This window comes from Sesamum indicum, linkage group LG6 (genome assembly GCF_000512975.1).
Source record: "Sesamum indicum cultivar Zhongzhi No. 13 linkage group LG6, S_indicum_v1.0, whole genome shotgun sequence".
Classification (NCBI taxonomy): domain Eukaryota; kingdom Viridiplantae; phylum Streptophyta; class Magnoliopsida; order Lamiales; family Pedaliaceae; genus Sesamum; species Sesamum indicum.
The window spans coordinates 5,839,193-5,862,402 of NC_026150.1; the positions used below are offsets into that span (position 1 = coordinate 5,839,193).

At 33.8% G+C, this 23,210-nt stretch overlaps 3 protein-coding genes across 4 annotated transcripts; all 3 read right to left on the reverse strand.

The window, feature by feature from the left end:
* On the reverse strand, nt 2,754-6,062 carry LOC105163858 (EPIDERMAL PATTERNING FACTOR-like protein 6). Its single transcript, XM_011082354.2, has 3 exons — nt 5,430-6,062; nt 5,303-5,346; nt 2,754-3,236 (listed from the first exon to the last, which is right to left on the reverse strand). Exons 1-3 carry the CDS (start codon nt 5,575-5,577, stop codon nt 3,000-3,002), a joined length of 429 nt encoding a protein of 142 aa, XP_011080656.1. The 5' UTR covers nt 5,578-6,062; the 3' UTR covers nt 2,754-2,999.
* Nucleotides 11,148-11,896, reverse strand: LOC105163976 (transcription repressor OFP17-like). Its single transcript, XM_011082513.2, has one exon. It carries the CDS (start codon nt 11,836-11,838, stop codon nt 11,197-11,199), a length of 642 nt encoding a protein of 213 aa, XP_011080815.1. The 5' UTR covers nt 11,839-11,896; the 3' UTR covers nt 11,148-11,196.
* Nucleotides 14,846-21,644, reverse strand: LOC105163859. Of its 2 annotated transcripts, none has more exons than XM_020694776.1 (9): nt 20,932-21,644; nt 19,442-19,627; nt 18,659-18,751; nt 18,095-18,277; nt 17,911-18,013; nt 17,569-17,754; nt 15,817-16,931; nt 15,332-15,717; nt 14,846-15,239 (listed from the first exon to the last, which is right to left on the reverse strand). In XM_020694776.1, exons 1-9 carry the CDS (start codon nt 21,172-21,174, stop codon nt 15,179-15,181), a joined length of 2,556 nt encoding a protein of 851 aa, XP_020550435.1. In that variant the 5' UTR covers nt 21,175-21,644; the 3' UTR covers nt 14,846-15,178. The 2 variants fall into 2 exon arrangements, with proteins under 2 accessions (XP_020550435.1, XP_011080657.1); XM_011082355.2 differs by having other exon boundaries at nt 15,332-15,720; nt 20,932-21,643.

The window sequence follows — 23,210 nt, forward strand, 5'->3', positions numbered from 1 at the left end:
GAGGCAGGGATGTTACTTCCCAAATCTAATTCTATTCCAAAGCTTTAATTTCAGACTCCATAGCCAGTATCCATTCTGGCTGAGTGGCTGCTTGCTGATAAGTGTGAGGTTCCTGCAAGGTGGAAATAAAAGAAACAAATGCAACATGTGCAACAGATATGGCAAACATAGTGGTCAAAGTCTGAAAGTCTGAGTAATTACATACGAAATTATCCATTCAAGAAGGCTTAGAAGTAGTCCTAGTAGATCTTCTAAGAACTGGAGCCATAGAGCTTAGATGATTATGGTTATCAACTGTATTGTTAGATGGGCAAGCACCCTCAATAAGCTCATCATCTGAAGCATTCAATGGCAAAGGAATAGAGCATGTAATAGGATCAATTTGTTCTCCTTCGTAAGGGAAAATGTCTTCATGAAATATTACATCTCTACTTATCCATGTAGTTTTCTTCTCAATGTCAAATAGTTTATATCCTTTTAGTCCATGTACATAGCTAAGAAAAACACATTTGGATGCTCTTGGATCAAACTTAGATTTAAAAAGCCAAGTGTTGGCAGCAAAACAAAGACATCCAAACACTTTCATATGCTTATAATCAACTGGTTTATCATGCAATTGTACATAAGGAGTATGCTAATCAAGAGTTGGAGTAGGCAGCCTGTTAATGATGTATGTAGCTGCAAGAATAGCCTCAGTCCAAAACATCTTTGGAAGAGATGATTGAAACATAAGTGCCTTTGGAACTTGTAGGAGATGCTTGTATTTTCTCTCCACCACCCAATTTTGTTGGGGTGTATAAACACATGTTTTATGATGTGATCCCTTCACTTCTTAGAAAGACTTGGCACTCCTTATTCAGGAATTCACTACCATTATCTGTTCTTATGATTTTGATATTTTTATCAAACTGTGCGCCAATTATTTTATGAAATGATATAAGCACAGGAACAGCATATGCTTTTTGTTTCATGAGGAATGTCCAGGTATATCTACTGTATTCATCCACTAATGTTAATATAAGCACAATTAGACAAGAATTGTTGATTATAGGGTCCCCAAATGTCTATGTGCACAAGGTTAAAGATACCTTTAGAAACAGATTCACTTAAGTTAAAAGGAAGCCTTTGTTGCTTAGCCAATGGACATATATGTGTGAAAGTACATTCTGATTATTTTTAACACACGCACATATAAAAACACACACATATAGAAACACACACTCACGCACTCACAAAACAAACAAACACAGAAACACCACGTAGAAAACACATATATACACAAATTACACAAACACCTACTTCACACCAATGTTTTAAAACTTGGATCGTTGATCTAATAAAAAATTTAATTAGGTCAATGGTCACTGATTCAACCGTCGGGTGAACCGCGATCAAATTAGTGATATCCCAAAAATCGAGCCATAACACTCTCCTTTTTGCTCATCTATACAATTTTATTTTCTAGCACTTATTTTACTAGTTTCAAGTCCAAATAGGCTGAGCACAACAATTTTTTGCTCGCGTCAATGAGTAAATAGTTAGCATCCCCAATTCTTAAAATAATATATAAATCTTTTTCTATTAATTGTCATTTAGATAGCAACTTAGGTAATTATAAGAGATACATATCTAATTAGATTATGGTTTTAATGAGTTTGTTCATTTTTAATATAGAATTCAAATAATTATTATAATGTGGGTGTTGGTTTATTGGTATTTTTATCAATTTTCATATGATATACGGGTTCAATTTCAAAATTGTATGAAGTTTTGGAAATTTTAGAAAAATTCATGAACCAGTTGATTCACTTGATTCGTGACCACATCACCGGTTCAACCGCAAGTTCAGGTAATTTTCAAAAAATAGAATAATTTTGAGGCTAGTCCGATTTTATAAATTAGACTAGACTATTTTATGAATTGAATAATGGTTCAATTGATCCCACCGATCGATCCGAGCTGGGTTTTAAAATATTTTCTCACACATACTAGGAAAACACCCAACGCACACGTAAACATATATAGTCATTATAAACAAAAATAAAAATACATACTCAACACACAAAGGACATCACATGAAAACATAAAATCAAATACATAAAAAAATAATGTCGAATGTGTTTTTTAAATTCCACCGTCCATACCAATCATTAGAAATGAAATAAATGAATTACGTTATTTGTATAATTATGAATGGTACGAGGATCTATGATGCCACCCCCAGGACATGGTCGGAGACATGGATATGGACATGGATGTGGACATGCATTGGCCAACACTGCCTACCGGGAGTCCTTGGTTGGCATGGACAATAGGAAACTAGTTAGTCATTTCAGATTTTAATTATGTATTATTAATTTAATTTTTAAATTAATTGATAGTTTTTTTTTTTGTGAAAAATATTTTCATTGCTCCATAGGAGTCTCGCTCTGTCGGCCGCGAAAGAAGATGGAGGTGTTCACCAATTGCTACACAAAAAAAAACAAAAAACAAAAAAGCGGCCGACTCCTGGAGAGGTCCGCAGAAGGAGGAAGTTGTGAGACATCATTTTTTTAAAAATTTTTAAAAACGCTAACATTTTTTTAAGAAAACGTTCTAGAAGCTGGTGGAAGAACATTCCTCGTAGCCACCTTGGGACATTATGTCATTAGTTGGCAGCTGAACTGAGACAACGATTATTGACATTTGAAAATACTCAGTATTGCCAATATTTAAGAAAACAAATATTCATACATAATAAGTTAGTCAAAATATATTAATTAATTTCACTTTTATACGTACTATAATATAATGAGGAAATCCAACAATTTCTGCGAGAGTAGCATGAAAAACACCCTAAATACTTTACAAGAATATAGCCACATATTAATTAATCAAATAATCAAAACTATAGTAGTAAGATTTGCACTATATGGGTCAATGCACTATTCTCTGTTGCTCAAGGCAAATAATAGCTAGTACTGCACTTGAAAAACTGTAGAGGCTGCCTAGACACTGAGTTAGGGCATGTATAGTTTGTTGCCACATTTGCATCTCCAAGCCTCCGGGTAGTACTCCGTAGTCACCGGCGTCCCAGGCGGCACCGGCACATGCACCGGCTTGCACGGCGTGCATTCCCCGCATTTTGAAGTACAACGAGGAGGCGATGATCCCAGTCCGCCAAGTAGCCTTCTTGCCCCCCTCGTGCTTCCTCTAACTCCTATGACCATCTTCCGAATCTTATTTCTCTCTGAATTCTGCATCAATGGATTACGTAATTCATATGTCCAACATGCAATAAAATTAAACAAAAGTTGGAAGAAAAAAAAGAAGAAGAAAGCTGATATAAGGAAACAACCTGCAGAACAAACTAAGTAGCCTAGAAAACTTCTGCGGTTATGAAATGTTTTGAAATCCAAACCATTCATGGAACCAAAAATTAAGTGGGTTATGGGTTACTGGTTCAATAATTGGGTCAATTGTGATCGAACTAGTGACATCATATTTATGTCATAATAATTATTAATATTTTAAAAATAACATTAAAAATAAATAATATTAATGTACTTAACAACTTATCTTTTAAAAAAAATTACTTTTTTTCTTTGACATTAATAGTTCAATAAGATATACAATATAATAAAATAAATTTAGAAACAAACTTATAAAGATCAAATACAAGAAATAATATTATACATTTTCAAATTAACAGAAAATTAGATACACTAAATTATTAGAAATAATCTAATAGAAAAAGCAAAATTGAACTGAGAAGAGAAATCGGGATTTTATACTTAGAAATAGCATAAAATAATTAAACTTCATAGAAATAATGCACATTTTTAGAAATAATCTATTATCCTTTCACAATTAACATAAAATTAGGATACTTGACAAAAATAATATACATTTTAGAAGAAAAATAAAAAAATTTATCATGTATTTACACTTGATTGTTGATCCGACCGGTTCAATTAATACAATATCGGGTCACCGATTGAACCACTGGGTCAAACAAATTTCACAAAAAATGCAATTTTTTGGCTCCTCCCTTTTTCTAATTTCAATCGACCTGTTTTGTGGGCTGGACGACCGTTCGAGCAATCCGACCTTTGAAGCTGGGTTGGGTTTTAAAACATTGTGGTTATGTACTTAAAGTCTTTGGATCACCATATTGGGTATGATTTTTTAGTGGCAACGAGTGTAATTTTGTAGGACTTGTCAAAAATAGCACGGGAGTATTTATATTAAGGACGTTAATATTATACAAGCGACCATCGTATTGTTGAACATCCAACTTTGTTAATAGCCTATTATACCCCCACAATCAAAGGTTATTCCCATCAATAAGTAACCCACAGAGGAGCCTACAAACAATGAATTGCTAAGCTACCAAGGAGACACAATAAGACATGCAAACCTTAAGTAATTCCACCTCCTTAGGTAGGATTAATCGACTCCGACCCATTATCCATATTTGTACCAGGCTAATATCATCAATGTTGGACAAAATATTCGGTTTAATCTTACAAAGTAAATGAAACCATAATAAAATGAAAAAAATAAAAAGACAAAAATGGAATAAAAGATGTGAACACAAGAAACTCTACCAAGTGGGGTTCAAAATTGATGGTAGAAACCAAAAGGGGGGATACAAGAGATATTTTCCATCGTCAATCATCAAAGAGTTAACACTCACTAGGGGTCCCACGACTTCACGGGGAAGGAACTAAGACATGACTCCCCGACAAAGAGCTTCCTGTTTTGGTTACCAAAACAATGTCTCACCATATTATTCGGGTCAAATAGTTAATGGGTCACATACACCAATGACCCGAAATCAAAAGAAACTACGTTTCTTGACAAATCAAAGACACATTTGAGAGAAATTAAGTTTGAATAGCTTCGATTCTAACCGTCACTATGGGTCAGAGATCGATGCTCTATCATCATAGCAACGTAGAGATTTATGGGTAATTCGCAGTAAGTGACTTACGATTTGGGAGTATACGTACCCTTACTCGTGGTGGTGATCGAATCGAAACTGCTTAATTTTTCTCTAAAAAAAAAAACAAAAAAGAAAGAAAGAAATTGAGTTTGTAACATTCTTGGACCATGTCTTTCTGGTAATGTGCTTATATATGAAACATAGATCAACTGATGTAGACTATAGTTCCTCCCCAAAATTCTACTTCAAGTACACACTCTACCAAGTCCCGTCACAGTCACATCAAACAACATTTTAAGTCACTTCGACGCTCAAATCAGATTTGTTAACTATATGGATTGATTGAGGGGTAGAAGTAAGAATGCATTTGCTTACCTGAAAGCAATTATCAGCTTGAAGACTCAACATGTTCCTGGTTTCTGCAACGGAAACAGCCCAAGCAAAACAGGATTAGATCTCATTTCGCATAATATACATGACCATAAGGGTTCTTGAAACTCACCCGACCGAGATGTTGGGTCGCTGTTCATAGCGTAAATTCCATGGACGCATAAGCAGAAGCAGCAAAAACAGCAGATTACAGCGTAAAAGCGGAGTGTTTTGCAGGGCTTCAACCCACTTGTACTACTGCTTCTCCAGCAGTAACCCATGGGGACTGATTTCAGGCTTGACAGGACAGGAATTTCAGACTCTCCTGGATTCTGGTTTTAGGCGCCCCATGCAACAGCTTTTTAAGCCAAAAAAACACCCTGGAAAAAAGTTCTTACACCAGCCCAAATCACAATCCCACCTCCTCTTTTCGATTGTACATGTAAAAATAGGCAGGTGGTCGAAAGTGGAAACTGCAATTGTGTTTGTACTGATAATCAAGATTCTGTGCAGAGGGTGTGGTGGTGGGGGGGGTTTGTGTTTATAGTATGTAGTGATATAAAGAGAAGATGAGGATGGGAACAGTATTGTGAATTGCTAAGGTTTGCTATGTTTGGAGGTGAGATTTGATGTTGCAGGCCTTTTCTTCCAGGCCTGTCTTTCCACAATTCCGAAATTCAGTAACACCCAACAACTCCAACACTCTCTTCCTCTGCACAAAGTCCCTGTCTGCCTTTACTCTCCTTTTCCCATTTCCTTTTAAGACAATTATTATATACAGTAAATCTGAAAAATATGACATATTATATCCATGTTTGGTGGTTTCAATTTTAACGTGTGTTTTCAATTCTGTATAAGTTTTTGCGTGTAAGAATCAGATTGTATTTGGATTAACTGATGAGACTGTGCTTTATGTTGTTAATAATGTAAAATTAATATACTTTTTTATTTAATGAAAGTAATAATTTCATTTTTCATTGTTGGAATTTTTTATTTAAAGGAAATTGATGGTTATACGTTTTATATTGATTAATGTCATATTAAAATATTACTGAAAGAATATTATTAGTTTACAAAATTAATGATTGAACCTTTTTTGTTTATATATATGTGCACATGTATAAACAAATAACAATCAAGATGAGAACGATGATAAAATATTTATAGTGAAAATAAGTGGAGAAATGCAAGCAACCCCTTTGTGATATTACAAATGAGCAAATTAACCCCTTATGAAAAAATAAATAATGATTTATCTCCCTATATTTTTTAAAATACAACAATTTGTCCCTTTATGATTTTTAAAATGAAGCAATTTAGGTAAGTTGCTTCATTTTAAAAAGTATAGGGGGGTAAATTGCTATATTTTTTTCATAGGGGAATAATGTGCTCAATTTCAATATCACAAGGAAATAAATTGCTATTCACCTTGAAAATAAGTATAAACAAACATATTTTTATTTTTATTACTATTTAAAAAAAAAAAGAAACTGAAAATGAAGCCACAACCAACCAAATTTTACCATATTCATAAGGTAATATAATTTCACACTTATCAAGTGTAAGAGTTTTTCAACCCTTTCCATATTATTGCCACAAGTGATGATCGTAAATTTCAGGCTATCTTAAGGTCTACAATTTTTGTCTCTCTTTTTTCTTAATTATTGGGGTTATGTTTTTGGAATTTTTTTACTTCATTTGGAACAATGATTTTAAATGATAATTACCATTTAAGGAAATTATTTTTCCTTTCTTTAGAAATTAAACATTATTGTCAACAAATCAAATTATGTCATGGTTTATGAAATATAGATAAGAACATTTAGATACAGACAAAGGACATTCATTGCACATATTATTGAAAGTGTTGAATATTGTGGAAAATTATGTTTTTCCATAAATTATTCCTTTTACAAATACTTTTATGGGACGTAAAATGTAAATTTTCTTTTAAATTCAAAGAATTTCATGATCCCATTTGAGATTTGGCATATTTATTAATAACTTACCATTATTTAAAAATTTATATATAAATATCCTTTCAATTTAATGTCAGTCTAACGACGAATCCCTTTTATTAGCCACCGTTAGATTTTCATCTAATATTCGTCGTGAACGGATCAAAATACCCTTTTAGATTACGAATTATAATTTTACATATTTCTTAAAATTTTCAAAAATACTTTTATAGACTAATACGTTAAATGAATTACTTACTTTATCAACCTCATATTTTTTTTATATATATTTTCCAAACATTGTCTTTAAAAAAAATAAAAAAGAATAAAATAATAATTTGCACCATACCATTTAAGGGCTACATAATTTTTGTTTTTTTTTAATTAATGTGAAACATTTGTAGTTATATAGCTATAATTTATTCTAATTTTTGGTGTCATGTCTAATGATGTACACCAAAATTATTGGTTACAGGTTGTTAACTGTACCATGTACATGGTGTCTTTATAAAACAAGTGATGCAACATTTTAGACAGAGAAATTTGCTTTCTTAGACTGTACCAGCTGACATATTCTGTCAATACACAGGGAATTGATAGAATTCTATAACTTTCATGAATAGAAAGAAATAAACCAAAGCACTTTAGTAGCCCTCGTAGAATTTATTCTCCGTCAATCATTGTGGTCTAATTATGAAAATTGAAATTCATCACACTCATGATGTGGATTCGTATTTTTGCCGTGGTGTTTAATAAGTTAATTATAAAAATCTTGACCAGCACGTGTGGATAGACGCAGTTTTTTCTGATATATTTGTAGGGTGTTACTCCTATTTTTTTAATTTGTGTGCCAAAGACAGAAGATAAATGCAATTTTGGTGGATTCGAATTGATTGATGCTGAAGGCTTGAAGCGGGTGGTTCGACGGTGGAATATTACACGGTCATAATTCGTGATCCGATTGAGATATAAGGAAATCTAACTAAATACACCATCGTCTGTTTGAAGAAAATCTAACCCCTCACACGTTTGTCGTAAGAGGTCAATGTTTTTAACTTTTAACCGCTATTCGGATGTTTTTTTTATTTTGTATCTTACTTTTTAGCAAACTTTGATTAATTTTTATATTTTTCATAGTTGTCGTTTGGAACTCGTATTTTGTCATATTATTATGAGAATGTTAAGGTATTTTTGAGTTTTACAGTGTTTTGGGATAGTTCAAAATTTAATCCATTTTGAAACATATTTGACGTAAGTCACTATTTTTATTTCCCAATATACCTATAAATTTTATTGTGGGAGGTCGTTCAAAAGTAATCTATCTACTTCTATTTGCCAAGACCGAGTTCTTGAGAATCAGAGACGGGTCCTTTTTATTCTTTCAATTTATTCGCTTCCCTACTCCATCAGTTTGTGCGGACATAGGGTCCATAGTTTATTGACAATCGCAAAAACTTAAAATCTGACAACATATAAATCTATGTACATGTCAAAAACCTTATTTAGCTCCAACAAATACTTATATCAAATTTATAAATGTCGATGTAGCAACATTCGACCTTCAGACGTTTACTACGATAAACGACTGTATCAGAAAAGACACTAAACTATAGAAAGGGCAGACACTTATTAATTTATGAGCAACAGTTTGACAACTCACAAGTGGTGGTGGATGATCAAAGGGCCATTTTCTTCTTGCCCATCCATCACTTTTGTTAGATTCCAAAGGCAAAAAGATGCAGACAAAACATTAAAACCAAGAACATGCAACACAAATTGATAATACATATATATAGTTTTTCGTACCCCAAATTTTGAGGTCTTTGAATGTTGGCTGTGCTTGTACGGTTTCCCACATCGAGATTGCTTCATCCAAACCCAATTTTACAGATTTTGTTCTATTTTTGAACCTTCAGTTTTAGTGCATTACACCAAATTGTTGCTTGGTCCCAATGTAGTTTGGACTTTTATTTTTAGTTTTACTACAATTTTTGGGACATAATTAATGTATGTGTTTTTGTCTGAGTATCACGTTTGTTGGAGTGTGGAGCCAGTCCCCACAATTACATCCAAAAATAAAAATTATAAAGTTTGTAATATTTTTATTACAACTGTCTTTAACCTAAATTGTTGATGAAATCATCTTAATAGGAAACAATTTTGAACGACAGTGATGCAAGACAAATTTTTAAACCATGAAATATTGTGTTATACATTTCTATATTAGTTATTATTGCATGCAGTTCCTGCGAGCATATAGATAAAAAGAAATAATCTTGGTATGAGATGATATGAAAAAATAATTATGATAAGAATAAATTATAATTATATATTGTAATAATAAATATGGAAAAGTAATGTGAGGGAGAAATGTGGAGTAGTGGATAGTGAAGAAGAAAACAAAAATTTAATTGTGAGATTATTACAAAATATTGAAATTACTAATTTGACCAAAAAAATTTAAACGTAAAAAAATTTGAGAACGTTCCCAATGTTGTTTACTGATTAGAAATTAATAATTACAAAATTTATTGGTTAGAATTTGACCTTTTTAGTTCTTAATCCTGTCAGTAAATTAAATTTTGAGAACGTTCCCAATGTTGTTTACTGATTAGAGATTTAGTCAACGGACATTCCCTGACTATCTACAAAGTAAGAAAAGGTGAGATTGTTAGGGCATACCAATGACCACAACCAATTTATCTATCATGAATGATTGTCATCTTTGCATCTATGATCAACCATGGAATTGTTTATGATCCTGTCTTTAACAGGAATGTCTTTCTCATATTTGTCGTCTCTCTGGGTGTTTTCTTTTATTTAGTTTTAGATTTAGATTTTAAAACAAAATTCACCCATATTTTATTTTTATTTTTGTTTGAAGGAATTGATTTAAAATCAATTTCTGTGGATTGGACCCTATTCACTATTTTCACAAGTTTTAGTAGAAAAATAAAATTTGGTGGATTCGACACCGATCAGGAGAGTTCCCTGTTGGCCTCCCTAGGAACTCTACTTGGACTAGGCTTCTTGGCGGCCACCCTGGATCCTTACAAAAATTGGGCCTCTGAGGGGGTACCTTGGGCATTGCATTCCTTTAGATTTTTGCGATCTCTTTCTTCTTCTCGATTTTTTAAGCCGTTTTGAACCTACTTATCTTTTGTACATCAATATATGTTACAGGTACATTTAATCCTATAAGCAACAGGGATAGTTAAGTCCAAACCTATCGACTCAAATTTGGATATTAGTAATTTCAAAAAATGTATCGATAAAAATGCAAAATATTAGAAAAAATCTAAAAATACTTTTTAGTCCCAAAGATTAAGAGTGGGTTTAAATTAATTGAAATCAATTATTTCGCCATTTAACGATCACGTGAGTGCCTTTTGGCATTAGTTTTTTAAAGATAATTCTACTTTTGCACACAAAATTAACATTTGGAATCAAAATTGGATTGTGACAAGTTGGTGATCAAATGTGACACCCCCCACGTTGTAGGGCTTAAAAAGCATTTTTCCCATAATTCACCTATATAATTAGCTAGGTGAACATTGAAATTTCAGATTAGGAGAAACTAAAATATATAATTTAAGTAACCCTTTAAAACTTTAGTCTTGTGGATGAATCTATATGGCCAAACTATGTAATTCCTCGTTCGTTTTCTCTCTCTCTCTCTCTCTCCCCCCTCCCCCCCTTTTTTTTTCTGAATGTATTACTTACAATTATAATTAACAACTAATATTATTAATTATTAATAAAATACAAAGGTGATACACGATTTATTGAAATTTGAACTCATAAATCATGTATGGAGCCAACAGAAGTAGGCTTTATTGGCATTTCCTATTTCTTTTCTAGCAAATTTAAAATTTAATCTCTCCAGAGTTTATGGACATTCCCATGTTACAAAGAAAGTAGCAAAAACTGGTAACAAATTCTCTACCTCAGAAGTCCCTTGGGCGTTTCTATACCGTAATTCTCGCAGCTACTGGAAAACAAATCTTTGCATAGCTCCCCATAGAACCGGCACACCAAATCAACAAAGATTGGAGACCTGAGGTTCTTCCAGCAGTAAAGAAGCTCTTCAACATCCACTACATCTGCCATCCTCCCGTCTTCCACGATCATCTCTATCAAACAGTTCTCAAAGCTTCTGCACGCATCTTCGATCTCATTCTCATCCCTTTTAGTGGCTCTACTCATCCTTATGTATGCAGGGGTGAGCGGTGAGGGTTGCGGTGCTTTATGTTGCGTGGATTCCGGAAAGCTCGTCAGCTCTGTGACTCGGTCGTCCGTCGACTCTCTCTTTCGCCATAGTGAATGCAGAGGTGAGAGGATCTTTGATAGAGGAAACCCTCCATGTCTGCTCCTCTTGATGTTAGGTTTCAGGTGACGAAACTTGAGAGCTCTTACAAAGACCGGTTTTCGAAGTCTGAATTTGAAGATTTGTATTATTTTCTTGCATTGGTTGGAAAGATGGCATTTGAATGAAGCTGGATTTCGTAGTTTCATTGTGTAGTTGGTGGATGTGTTGTCTGTACTTGTGTTATTTAAGGCCATAAGGGAAAGGGAAACTGCCATTATGTGTGGAGTTCACGTCTGGTAATTCCAAGGGGAAGTGGTGTACCATAAACTGGAACGTTTCAGACGTCTCCACTCATCCAATTTATTTGGTACGTACTTGCTATAAACTATAATTTGGCAGCCGTCTCTCTCTCTCTTAGTTGGGGTCATGGGTCGTATATATCCTACATAAGCCATTATTTGGTTGGTGTATCTCTTCCTCATGAAGAATCACTATTAAGAGAATGAATTGGGATGAATGTTGCTGGATTTCAGGAAAATCCCTCACAAAATAAAATTTGGACTGATGTTTTGATGCACTAAAGTGTCTCGCAATATATGTAAAATTACAGCAAGAAACCATTGACAGCAGCTGCAGCATTGAAGGATGAAGGAAGATGCTCAGCACAGGCCAAAAGCAGTGGCTAAATATTATCGCGACTTGCGTGCGATTTTATTAGTTGGGCTGCTGCTGAAGAAGTGGTTCTTATAATTGAAATTGCTATCGCTTTTATTAGTTCAGTAAAGGGCGGTAGTTTTGTTAGTTAGAACTTGAAAACCTACACAGTCAAAATATGTTTTTCATAAAATTCTTCATAGAAAAATCAAAATTCAAATTTCTCAATAATGGAAAAATGGTTGAAAATAAACAAAGGCAAGACAAAAAGAAATTGAGAAATAAAAGAACAAAACTCATAAACAATGAAATAAAATTATATATTCATTAAGAACATTTTATAAAAAAATCTTAGTAATTGTAGTTATTATAAGACATATATTAATTATTTTATTAATACTTAACAAATTATTACTATTAATTTTATATTTTAGAACAATTCAAAATTGGTAACATGGTTATAATTTTAAAAAATAAATTACAGCCCTAAACTTTTCAAAATCCAAACTATTAAAAATCTTGCTAGCCTCAATTCAATCCACAAAAATTCTCACCCAACTGAACCCACAGAAACTCTCGCTCAACCTAATACTGATGTTCAAATTACAAACAGAATTACTCATTTGGAAAAACTGATTCCTCTAGCCCCTTTCAAATTCAAATAAACTTACAAAGGTGTAGCAGAAACTTCCACCACTAAACAAATCAACACTCGAACAATTCATTCAAACTCCCCATATAATGAAAAAGTAGATTTCCATCTTAATTGTGTCATTGAAGATGAATAAATCAATAAATATACCCAAAGAGATTCAATTGAAATAGCTAACATGGTGCTCGATCAAAGGCACATCAAGATCTATGAGGATCCACAAAACTTTCAACAATTTTATGAAGACATTTTCTTCTTAGTAAAAAGTCCATTCATATACAAAATATGCCACCGAAAGGAGCCCCAGTCAACTCCTCACAAATTGGTTCCAAAAATATTTTTGTAAATTTCATTCTTTCCTTGTTTGACTAGGTAAGCAGCCAATATGAATTCAAAAATATTCCCAAAAGAAGTATCCTTTAGCTTCATATTGGGAGTAAATCAAAATTTTCGAGCATTTTCTATTTAAACAAAATGAAAAGAATATCATGTCTTTTTACTTTCTTTTTGATACAAAATTTCACTCACCAAAATCCCAAATTAGTTTCATTAGATGGTGTCATTACTTTGGCCCTGATAACAAGGTTTTTCAAAATCAGTGCAAGAATTCTTTAATTTTTTTTTTGTTGAAAATTTACAAGTCAATTATTTTTCAGAACACTTTCCTAATCTCTTAAAATTTTAAATCCAATTCAACGCCATGTGGATACTCAAAATTGAACATCAATAAGTCCTAAGAGTACCCAAATTTTCTTTCTCGTAAAAAAATATTGTGTCAAATGGTGGACAAGATGAATATTGTCAATTTTGAACAAACGACAATTCTTGAGTGGGTCCAATAAAATCCCAAATACTGTAAGACCTCCACAATTCTTGAAAAAGACATGAATTCCTGGGTGTGTTTTTAAATTCTAAAACAAAATTTAGCTGCAAGATTGTCCCAAACTATTACTAAGGAAGAAATAAAAATTAAATAAAAACAATTCTCCAAGAATATCTAAATGACAAAAAGACTCCTCATCTCCCGTTAACCTTATAGATAAAAATGAAAATAACTGCTTTGGAATTTTCAACCGAATTCTAGAAGATTTTTATAGTTTTAAAATAAAAAAGTTGTGATATTTGCTACTATATTCTCCATTTTTTATGTAAACAGTAGTTCTAAACTAAAAATTGTTTTGACAACCACTGGGGAAGAATGGCAACCATTATATGATTCATCATTTATTCCCAACATCTACTATTAAGAAATGACGGTCGGTACCAGCCGCATCATCCACTAGTATAATTATTATCAACAAGATTGACAGTCGTCAACAAGTTCTAATAAAGACAATAATGTAGTCAAAGACCATCAAGTCGACACAAGTTTATCAAACTTCTACAAATAAGCACAATTTAAAAGGCAAGACAACACCTTGGAGTATTTTTCACGTTCTTCACCACTCTCAAGCCATTCAGAGCCAAGTAGTTTTCTTGTAAAAATTTTGGCATACAGAAAAAGAAAATGTCTTTGATTGTTCATATATCCAAACATCCCTCATTTCAGTGAAAGTTGCTATATTTTTTCAAGTTATAAAATACACATATTTAGTAAACTCCCGTTTCATTCTTCTTATTTTAGTTTAACATCTTTTAAATTTTCTTATTTCAATATTATTTTAAAGATCTTAAATTACCTGTGTTTCAACAATAATTCTTATATTCAATTTCATCTCGGTTATGAATTTTTATTTTTTTCCTCACCCCCAAACTTTTTTTTTATATTCTCTCAAAATCATGTGCTTTGCCGTATTATCTTATTTTTCATAACTTTTATTGCCTCTTAATGTTATATTCAACAGTCAGTAGAAAGATAACAGACTTTTTGTTCTTATACCAAGACTGAATCAGCTTATATCAAATATTCTTAGCTGAAATACAAAGATGCAATTACCAACTATTTCCAAACAAAACTCATTTCATTCCCCGTATTAGGGACCCTATCACCACATCTAATTCACCTGCAAGCTATACAAGCAAACAGATGAAGTATGGCGGTTACCAAGAAATTGGCATTTACCCAATGTGAAAGCCATTAGAACTCAACAGCATGCGGGTATAGTACAGCAACTCAAGTCAAAATACACTCTTCCCTCCCTATTTTACAATTTTCTCCTTCTGTAAGCGTCATGACAGTCCAAAAAGGGTATACCAACTGTCTGGACATTGCCAAACTAAGCAAGTCATTACCTACCGTCTGTTAGAGCATCTAAACACATATCCTTTTTCACTCGTTTGTACAATTAACCGTCCTTCCTAAAGCGCATTCATTGACACAGAGGAGGGAAATCAACTTCATTCTTAAGGTGGATTGATGGCCCTGGAACCCTGAAAGCCCAAATCATACCACGCTTTAGGCATTATCTAACAAGAAGATTCGAGACACGGAAACAAACAAGAGTCAAACAAGTTTTTCATACCTTTCTTGCTTCATTAATTTTTTTGTACACTGTGTTTCCAGCGAGACGCCCAGAGCCGAGCCACAAACATGAGCAGAAGTTGAAATCACCTCTTCTCCCAGATTCCCAACTGATCCAAATTCAATTCTACAGGATCCATTTAAGTCTCCACTTGCTTGATTCCCATCTCCAACTGAACGAGGAGATTGGCATTGTACATCCAATCTACCTCGGCTTTTGGATTTGCTTCTTGCAGGCAGAACTTCATGAATGCCATTTCCAAAATAACTCGGCGTGCCAAGAGCAGGATATAATCCATTACAACGACCATATCTATGAAACTGATTGGGATTACCTAATGCCTTATATCTACTCCTCCCTTGTAAAGATTTCTCCCGATAGAAACCCTTCTGCAAGACAAAGAATAAGATGATGGCTAAAAGTACGCAGATAAAATATAAAGAAGCACCAGCATGAGAGAAAACAAGGTAGCGAGAAAGGAATACCACATGTGGAAAGTACGTTCCAGTCCCTCGTGTCTTGTGCATGCCTTCAGAACGAAAAGCAGAAGACGAAAATGCAGAATCAGCAGCCAGACGCCTACTTTGTTCAACGGAAACTGGCCGGGAACTCACTTTAGAGAACTGGCTCCGCCAAAATGGCATCGATTGACGAACAATATCCCACGGCTTCTTATTTAGAAGCCTAGAAGGAAATGATGGAGTATGACACACTTCGGATGTAAATAAAGAAAACCCATGACATAGCTGACCATATAGAAGACTCCTAATATGGCTGTCATAATCTCCACTGAGATCAGCTAAAGGATTGAAAGCCTCTGACTCTCCTCCTAAACTTGTTAAGTCCATTTCCCTAAACTCAAGGGATAGATTGTCCAAAATATTAGCCTTAGGAATAGAAGAACCTAGACCAGTTAGGCAGCCATCATGTGAGTTGTCCATACACCATTGATATGTACTACTTATTTTCCCGTTTTCTTCAATGTATTTCAACCATGAACTGATGCCAAACTTCAGAGAAGCAGTAGTAGCCAAGCCACTTTGGTGAAAGGTCCCAGTTCGTAACTGTCCAATTTCTGCAGATATTCCTGAGTAAAGAGATTCATGACAATGGTTCCAAGAAACAGATGAAGTGTAGTCGCTGCTTGATGCATAATCTGATGTCCCATTCCTCAGACTAGAATTAGATGTTACTAGGTCATAAGTTTCCCCTGCAATATGATGTCCAGAAATGACTCCCTCTGCAGAATAGCCAGATGCCATTTCTGAAGGAAGTTCAATTGTTAAATATCTGTCTGTCTCATTCTTGAGTTCGAACCTAACACTACCCTTATCAGCATCACTGGCAGATGATTTCAGAAGCATGTCATCCTCAGAAAGCAATTCAACAGGGGATGACAAAGATGCAGTCGAAGACTCTTCATCACCAGATTCTAGGGTCAAACACTGAAAGCTACTTCTGAAGTCATTTCCATGCCTTGCAAGGGTATTTGTGAAAAAATCACATATCCCGTTAGCAACTTTATCTCTTGGTTGTAAAAGAACTTGACCAAGCTTGCGAGCCCCATACTTGAAAGCACTACGTATACGGTAGAAATTGCCTAGGAAGAAGCCGGGTAAGGGATATTAACTTCAACAGAGGAAATTATTCCACATCTTAGAATTAGAAGTAAATTTTAAATTCCATAAAAAATATTTCAGGACTTCAGTATGATGTATATCAGTTAAGAATTAGCAGTGAGTGATGGGAATTGTATGTCAAATTATGTTCTGAAGCATTGTGGTTGTCAACCAAGTACCAGAGATGTGATGTAGATGCCAGCCTAGCAGCTTGAGCAATGACAGTTATGCAAGCAAAGGAGCTGCATCAATAATATTTCCAAAGATTCACATCTACCTATAATGGAGAAAGGACAGACAGGAGGGGTTGGAAGAGAATGTCCTCCCAAAGTTTCCAATTTCTTAGAATACATTTTGCAATTTGAGATCCAGACTTACAAGATAACTGAGAACTAGTGTTGCAAGCTTTAGTTTCCCTCTTCTCATCTTAAAAGAATAGAGAAGTTGAACAAGCAAAAGGATTCAAGCAATCCTATTAGTAGAACAAAGTATTCCAAAGAAGCAGATAAAACAGTCGCAGTTAGCACCCACTAGATAGTAAGTCTGCGTAACATCTCATCCTGGAGCAAGAAAGTTAATTTCAAATGAAAAAAATTAACAAGTAATAATTATCCTTACCTCTGTGTACACTTCGCCCAAGGTTATTATTTTCCTTCAGTGGGTCAATTATATTCAGATGTTTTGCCTGAAACGCTTTTGGGTTTCCTTCAGGTGTCCTTGAAGAAACTGAAAACATTTCTATGCAGTTTTCCAAAAATTCTTCGCTAAGCATCAGATTATTCCATCCACTTTCTGGCGTCTCCACTGCAAAGAAAATAAAAAGGAACTATTGTACCAAAAAAATTTAAAAATAATACTAACAGCCAAGGAAATAGGAGCGTCAGAATATGTGCACAACACAAAGGGGTGGAGAAGTGGCAAAATTCTAATGTTTTTATGTAGTTGAAGGCCATTGCTTACCCACTATATCAGGAAGGGATGATTTACAAGCTGGCCCTTTCAAACTAATGCAGTAGTTCTCCCAATCAAATTGGCTGTAGTAATCCAGAAATCTGTAGAGTACCTACACACAATCACAAAAAATTGACCAATGCATGCATTTACATGTAATTGAACATTGACACTGCATATCCAGAGTACTTACCGCTAACGGGCCACTTAAGGATGAATGGTACAGATGGAATATGTAAAGAATAAGTGTCTCCAGAGCATAAGTCGAAATTAAACCATGGTGTGCACCAAGGATACGGCTCTCATAGTAGCACCAAGCTTTAACCAGGATAATGCTGCGTTTAAAGAGATGATTTCTACCAACAAGGCGATCAACCTGCATCAAGAAGCAAGTCACAGGAAATTTGTTGAGCAAGCACAAGTATAGCGTTGCAATGTGGAGAGTTAAACTGGGAGAGAAGAGCTTGTAACATTAGTACAAAATCCAGAAATAATCATCAGAATGAGCAACTGCAATCAGAAATGGAAGAATTTGCTATAAAGAAAAAGAGTGAAGTCTATCTTGTCCAGGAATGTTTACATACCACGAAGGTAGACCAAAACTTTTTATGTTATGCAGCTATAACTTATCTCTGCTTTGTGGAAAAAATATTATGTAGTATGAAATGATATGCATTTATTCACAGTTAAATGGCAAAAAGCAACATGAAGGCATTATTCCCTGCATTTCAAATTGATAAGTAAATTCAATTCTTACCTGCTCAAGGAAACAAAGCGTAGAAAGTCCACCTAACTGATTGAATGATATATCTATTACAATGTTACGAACAAGACATTTCACAAGTTTAACCTGCCATCAGAAGTAGACGTAATCAGCTTGAAAAACCTCACAGAATTGTCATGGATGCATAGCATTAGGTAAACAAAGTCTTTGACTAAACCAAATTAATCATAGACATTCTGCAATAACAGTATTATGAACAACCAAAACTCCTCAAAATGGAACTACGTCCTGAATTGGTACTCATAACATACACAATATACCAATATTCTTTTCATTCACCCAAAAAGATTAAAAATATTTTTAACTTGTGAACAACTAAATAAACTGTTTAAAGAAAAATGAAAAGGAAAAGATTGGAATTAAAGGGATGGTCATAAGTGGAGGCCTCTGCATCATCATTAGTTCAAAAAGCAGACATCTATAACATATAATAGCATGAGAATCATGTAATAAATGCATACATTGGTAATCAAGTAATGGCGAACAGTCCAACCAGGATCTGAACTTCTGAAGTCTGACATCAAATGCGAATTTCACTTCGATGCGGAATTTTGAAATTGAAGATCACAAAGGTTGAAACATGATGTACAATAAAATTTCGCAAACAAATGTACATCTCACAGTGGCACTTGCATAGTCCAAAGAAAATTTTTACCCCCGTACACAAATAATAAAAGTAGAAAAGTAGGTTCAAAAAGTCTGAAATAGAACCAAAGCATAAAAAGAGCTGTACAGAGCATTTGGAGTGAAGACTACCTCAGCATCAATATATTGCGTATCCTTCACTTGGTACTCGGCATTTTCACTTTTCTCTTCTCTTTGAAGAAGGGCAAAAACATCATGTGGCAAGGATTCCTCAGCATTAGGCACTTTAAGGGCAGTCAGATCAATATCTCCATCAGGTAAGTATGTCTTTAGGGGCACTGACCCATAGGGGAAAACCTGTGAGATGTGAATACCAAATAAAGACTTCAAACAACCCGACAGTTCAATAATAAAAGATGGACATACATAGAAATATTCAAAGGAAAACGAAGAACTACAATCTTGCTTGCTATATGTCCTAATACTTTATATCTAGTTTGTCCGAATAGCATCTTAGTCTCGTTAAAAATGAATTAAGAAACGGCCTGGAGCTATAAGATGATTCAATAAAAGAGAAGAAAAAAAGAACAGAAGAATTAATACATGTGGATCATAACTGGACTATGTAGTGGGAAGACCACCTTAGACATTTCACAAGAATCTTATCTCATCCCATCCATGAGGTAAAACCAAAACATAACACCTTAAGAAAACATGTGAATAGATTTTTATAAAACTAACTAGGGCTACATTTGGATTGATGGATTTGGAAAAAGGATGTCAATTTGAAATTCATCAATACTTTAACAATAGTTCTAGAATTGAAAGATTTGAAATCCTTCAAATTTAGAATTATCCAAATGAATCCAAAGGATTTGTTATTAGGGAATTATAATCCATAATTTGAAATTCATAAATCCAAATGAAACCTAGAAGGAAAAAAAAATTAAGAACCTAAACTACAATTTGATCTTCTGGATGTTTCTATTCTGTACATCAGTTAAAAGTTTGGCGACCTGCGACCTGTGGCCATTGTGTAGTTAACATATTCCATGATACTACAAAGAAAATCTACCCACCCAAACCCAGAAAAGGAAAAGAAAGAACGAAATTGCGTTCGTTCAACAGGCGAATATTGAAGTGGCACCCCATGTGGGGCCACAAGGTCCGGATACTCTAGCATCCCCACATTCCTCAATTCTGTTGCAACTTCATATTGCTATATCCTTCGACCATTAAACTTGTACTATGCTGTTTCACAATCGAAATGCAAGATACTTACGACAGGGATAAACCAAGCATGAAATTTGCAATCCAACAAATCACAAAAGTCAATTTCATTAAAACTATAACAAATACCTCCACTTAGTTCATAAATTACTTAGAAAAAAAAAAAATAAGTTGCCCAAAGGACAGTTTAGACCAAAATACAAAGTAGCACCAGGCATCACAACAAATTATCAAAGATAATTTATTCGCAAAGGATATGCCACCACTTTCCGAGACATAAGAAACTATTAAACTAATGATCCTGCAAAAGTACTAAAAGCGAGACAAAAAGAAGCTTAACTGACAGAATCATACCACCTTCCTGTGCAGAAAAAACTGCCTATAAACTGCAAATTGAAACTAGACAACTCGGAAAAAGAAAATTTGATCACCTCACAATTAAGATGACTTTTGATGAGCCGCTGAACATAATCAACGATGTCTCTCCTCTTCTCCTCCGAATCGAGTGTTGGGTGTACGCAATTCAGCACTTGCTGGGCTGCTTCCTCCGCCGCCGACAAGGACTCCTCACTTAACGACGCCGGATCAGGCGGAGTAGAAGACCTCGACCCCAAAAAGAAACCCGAACGCTGCTCAGCACGACCGCCTGAATTCGCCACCCGAAGCTCACCCATCTTTTCTGGCCTTTATATTTTCTAAGGGAAAAGAAACAGAAAGTCAAACAGTAACAAAAGAAGACTCCCAAAGGGTTTTCACCATCATTTTCTTCATCACTATTCCAGCCGTGGCGTTTGAGAAAGATGGGTTCTCATTTACGCTGTTGTTACACGAGGAAGCAGAGAATTCAGAAGAAAAAAGAAGGGGTTTAAAATTGGGGTTTGTCAAAGATTTTATTGCGATTCCAATAATCCCCGCCGCGCGTACACATGTACACATACATACATACATACAGAAATGGACAGAAAGTTTTTCAGGAAAACAATGGAACAAAAAAGAGAAACATGAATTCGGAAGAAGAAGACAAAATCGAGATGGCAATTCGCGTTTTGTTCGTTTCTGTCTTCTCCACCCCTCCTTCAGTTATTTGCAGAGAGATGACAAGAAAACGAAACAAACCCCCCCTCCTCTGTATCTGCCCCTCCCCCTCTCTCTCTCTCTCTACTTTCTCTCTCTACATATATATATAATATATGGTATATTTATATATATAGTTTGTGTAGGCAAAAGGTCAGCATTTCTTCTTTTTCCATGTAAAAGATCTACTTTGTGGCGCGACAAAAGGAGGGAAAGGGAAGGGTGACTCCGTCTGCTCCTTTAATTATAATTCATTCAAGTAAAGGAACACACAGAACGACGCCGTTTGGTCCTTTTAGTTTGTTTATTTTATTTACTTTTACCTACGTACACAGTATTTGTGCGCATATAATCTAACTGATACAATTTATTTTTTTTAAAAAAATTTATATCTATTTATACTAATATTAAAAAAAGGGTTTTTCCATTTACAACCAATAGTTTATGATATTGCAAAATATTCTAAAATATAAAAAAATATTTATTATATGCACGTAAGTACGGTATATCATGATAACTAGTATTACGGAGCAAATGATGAAAATGAAAAAAGTAGAGAATAAAATAATAGCATAATAGTGGTAAAAAAGTTATGTGGATCCTTTGAAATAAATATAAGTTGTTATATCCGATGAAATATCTAAGGATAATATTAGTATTTTAAAAGTTTTGATCTTACGATATTACAAATTATTAGTTGCGCATGGAAAGTGACTTTCTTTTTATATCAGCATAGATTATTATTAATGTAAATACCGTACGTTAATAATGTTTTAGGAAAATTATTTAATACCTTCAATGTAATTTATTTATGTCCTACTTTTCAGATTTTATAAGTGCATAATAATTATTAGATAATACTTTATTATAAAAATAAAAATAATAATTGTTTAGTGGGATTGAACGGACGTTCGGATGCATGTGATGTTTATTTTTATTTAATTAGAACTTAATTTTTAATGAGAATGAGTTAATTATAATGATTCTCGTAGAAACAAAGTGTAAACACGATTTTCTTGGTGGGTCCATCATGAAGTGTCATTTTGTGACAAAACACAAAAATAAAAATAAAAATAAAAGAAGAAAAAGGAGGATTGGATAAGATTTTCCATAATTAAAAGTGAAGAAGGCTTTTATATTCTTGAAATAAAGGGAAGTTGTTGGTGGGAGTCATCTCATGTCAACAATTATTACAAGTATTTGGAGTAATTTGCAGAGATTGATGTAATCTGAGTTTCCCCTCTTGACTGAGCAATCTCTTTGGTCATGCTACTTTTTTTTAAAAAAAATTAAATATCCAATTTATCCACTTTTCCCAAAAAAAAGTATAAAGATTTAGTTTAATTTGAGGATTGTATAGTTAATTATGATATAACTGATTATAGAAAAAAAGAGTTAATTCCACTTACACTCCTTTTAAAAAAACGAAATTATACTTTTTTTTTAATTTTTTTTTGAAATTATATTTGTATTCTTTCGAAAATACATCACTTGCATATGAACCTCTTCTGTTAATTTTTGGACGAAAAATATTAATCATAAAATATAGATATATACATATTCAGATTTTACCCTTCATTCAACATTCCTTTATAATATTTTTATATTTGTAGTCATTTAAGATCCTATAATAAAA

Excerpts from the sequence above, each read along its gene's own strand:
- LOC105163858 (XM_011082354.2), bottom strand. The coding sequence starts at position 5,577 with ATGGGTTACTGCTGGAGAAGCAGTAGTACAAGTGGGTTGAAGCCCTGC. Across the intron at positions 5,347-5,429 it reads CGACCCAACATCTCGGTCGG|AAACCAGGAACATGTTGAGT; the intron begins GTGAGTTTCAAG and ends TTTCCGTTGCAG. Across the intron at positions 3,237-5,302 it reads AAGCTGATAATTGCTTTCAG|AATTCAGAGAGAAATAAGAT; the intron begins GTAAGCAAATGC and ends CCATTGATGCAG.
- LOC105163976 (XM_011082513.2), bottom strand. The coding sequence starts at position 11,838 with ATGGCAGTTTCCCTTTCCCTTATGGCCTTAAATAACACAAGTACAGAC.
- LOC105163859 (XM_011082355.2), bottom strand. The coding sequence starts at position 21,174 with ATGGGTGAGCTTCGGGTGGCGAATTCAGGCGGTCGTGCTGAGCAGCGT. Across the intron at positions 17,755-17,910 it reads ATCCCTTCCTGATATAGTGG|TGGAGACGCCAGAAAGTGGA; the intron begins GTAAGCAATGGC and ends TTTTCTTTGCAG. Across the intron at positions 16,932-17,568 it reads TGGGCGAAGTGTACACAGAG|GCAATTTCTACCGTATACGT; the intron begins GTAAGGATAATT and ends GCTTCTTCCTAG.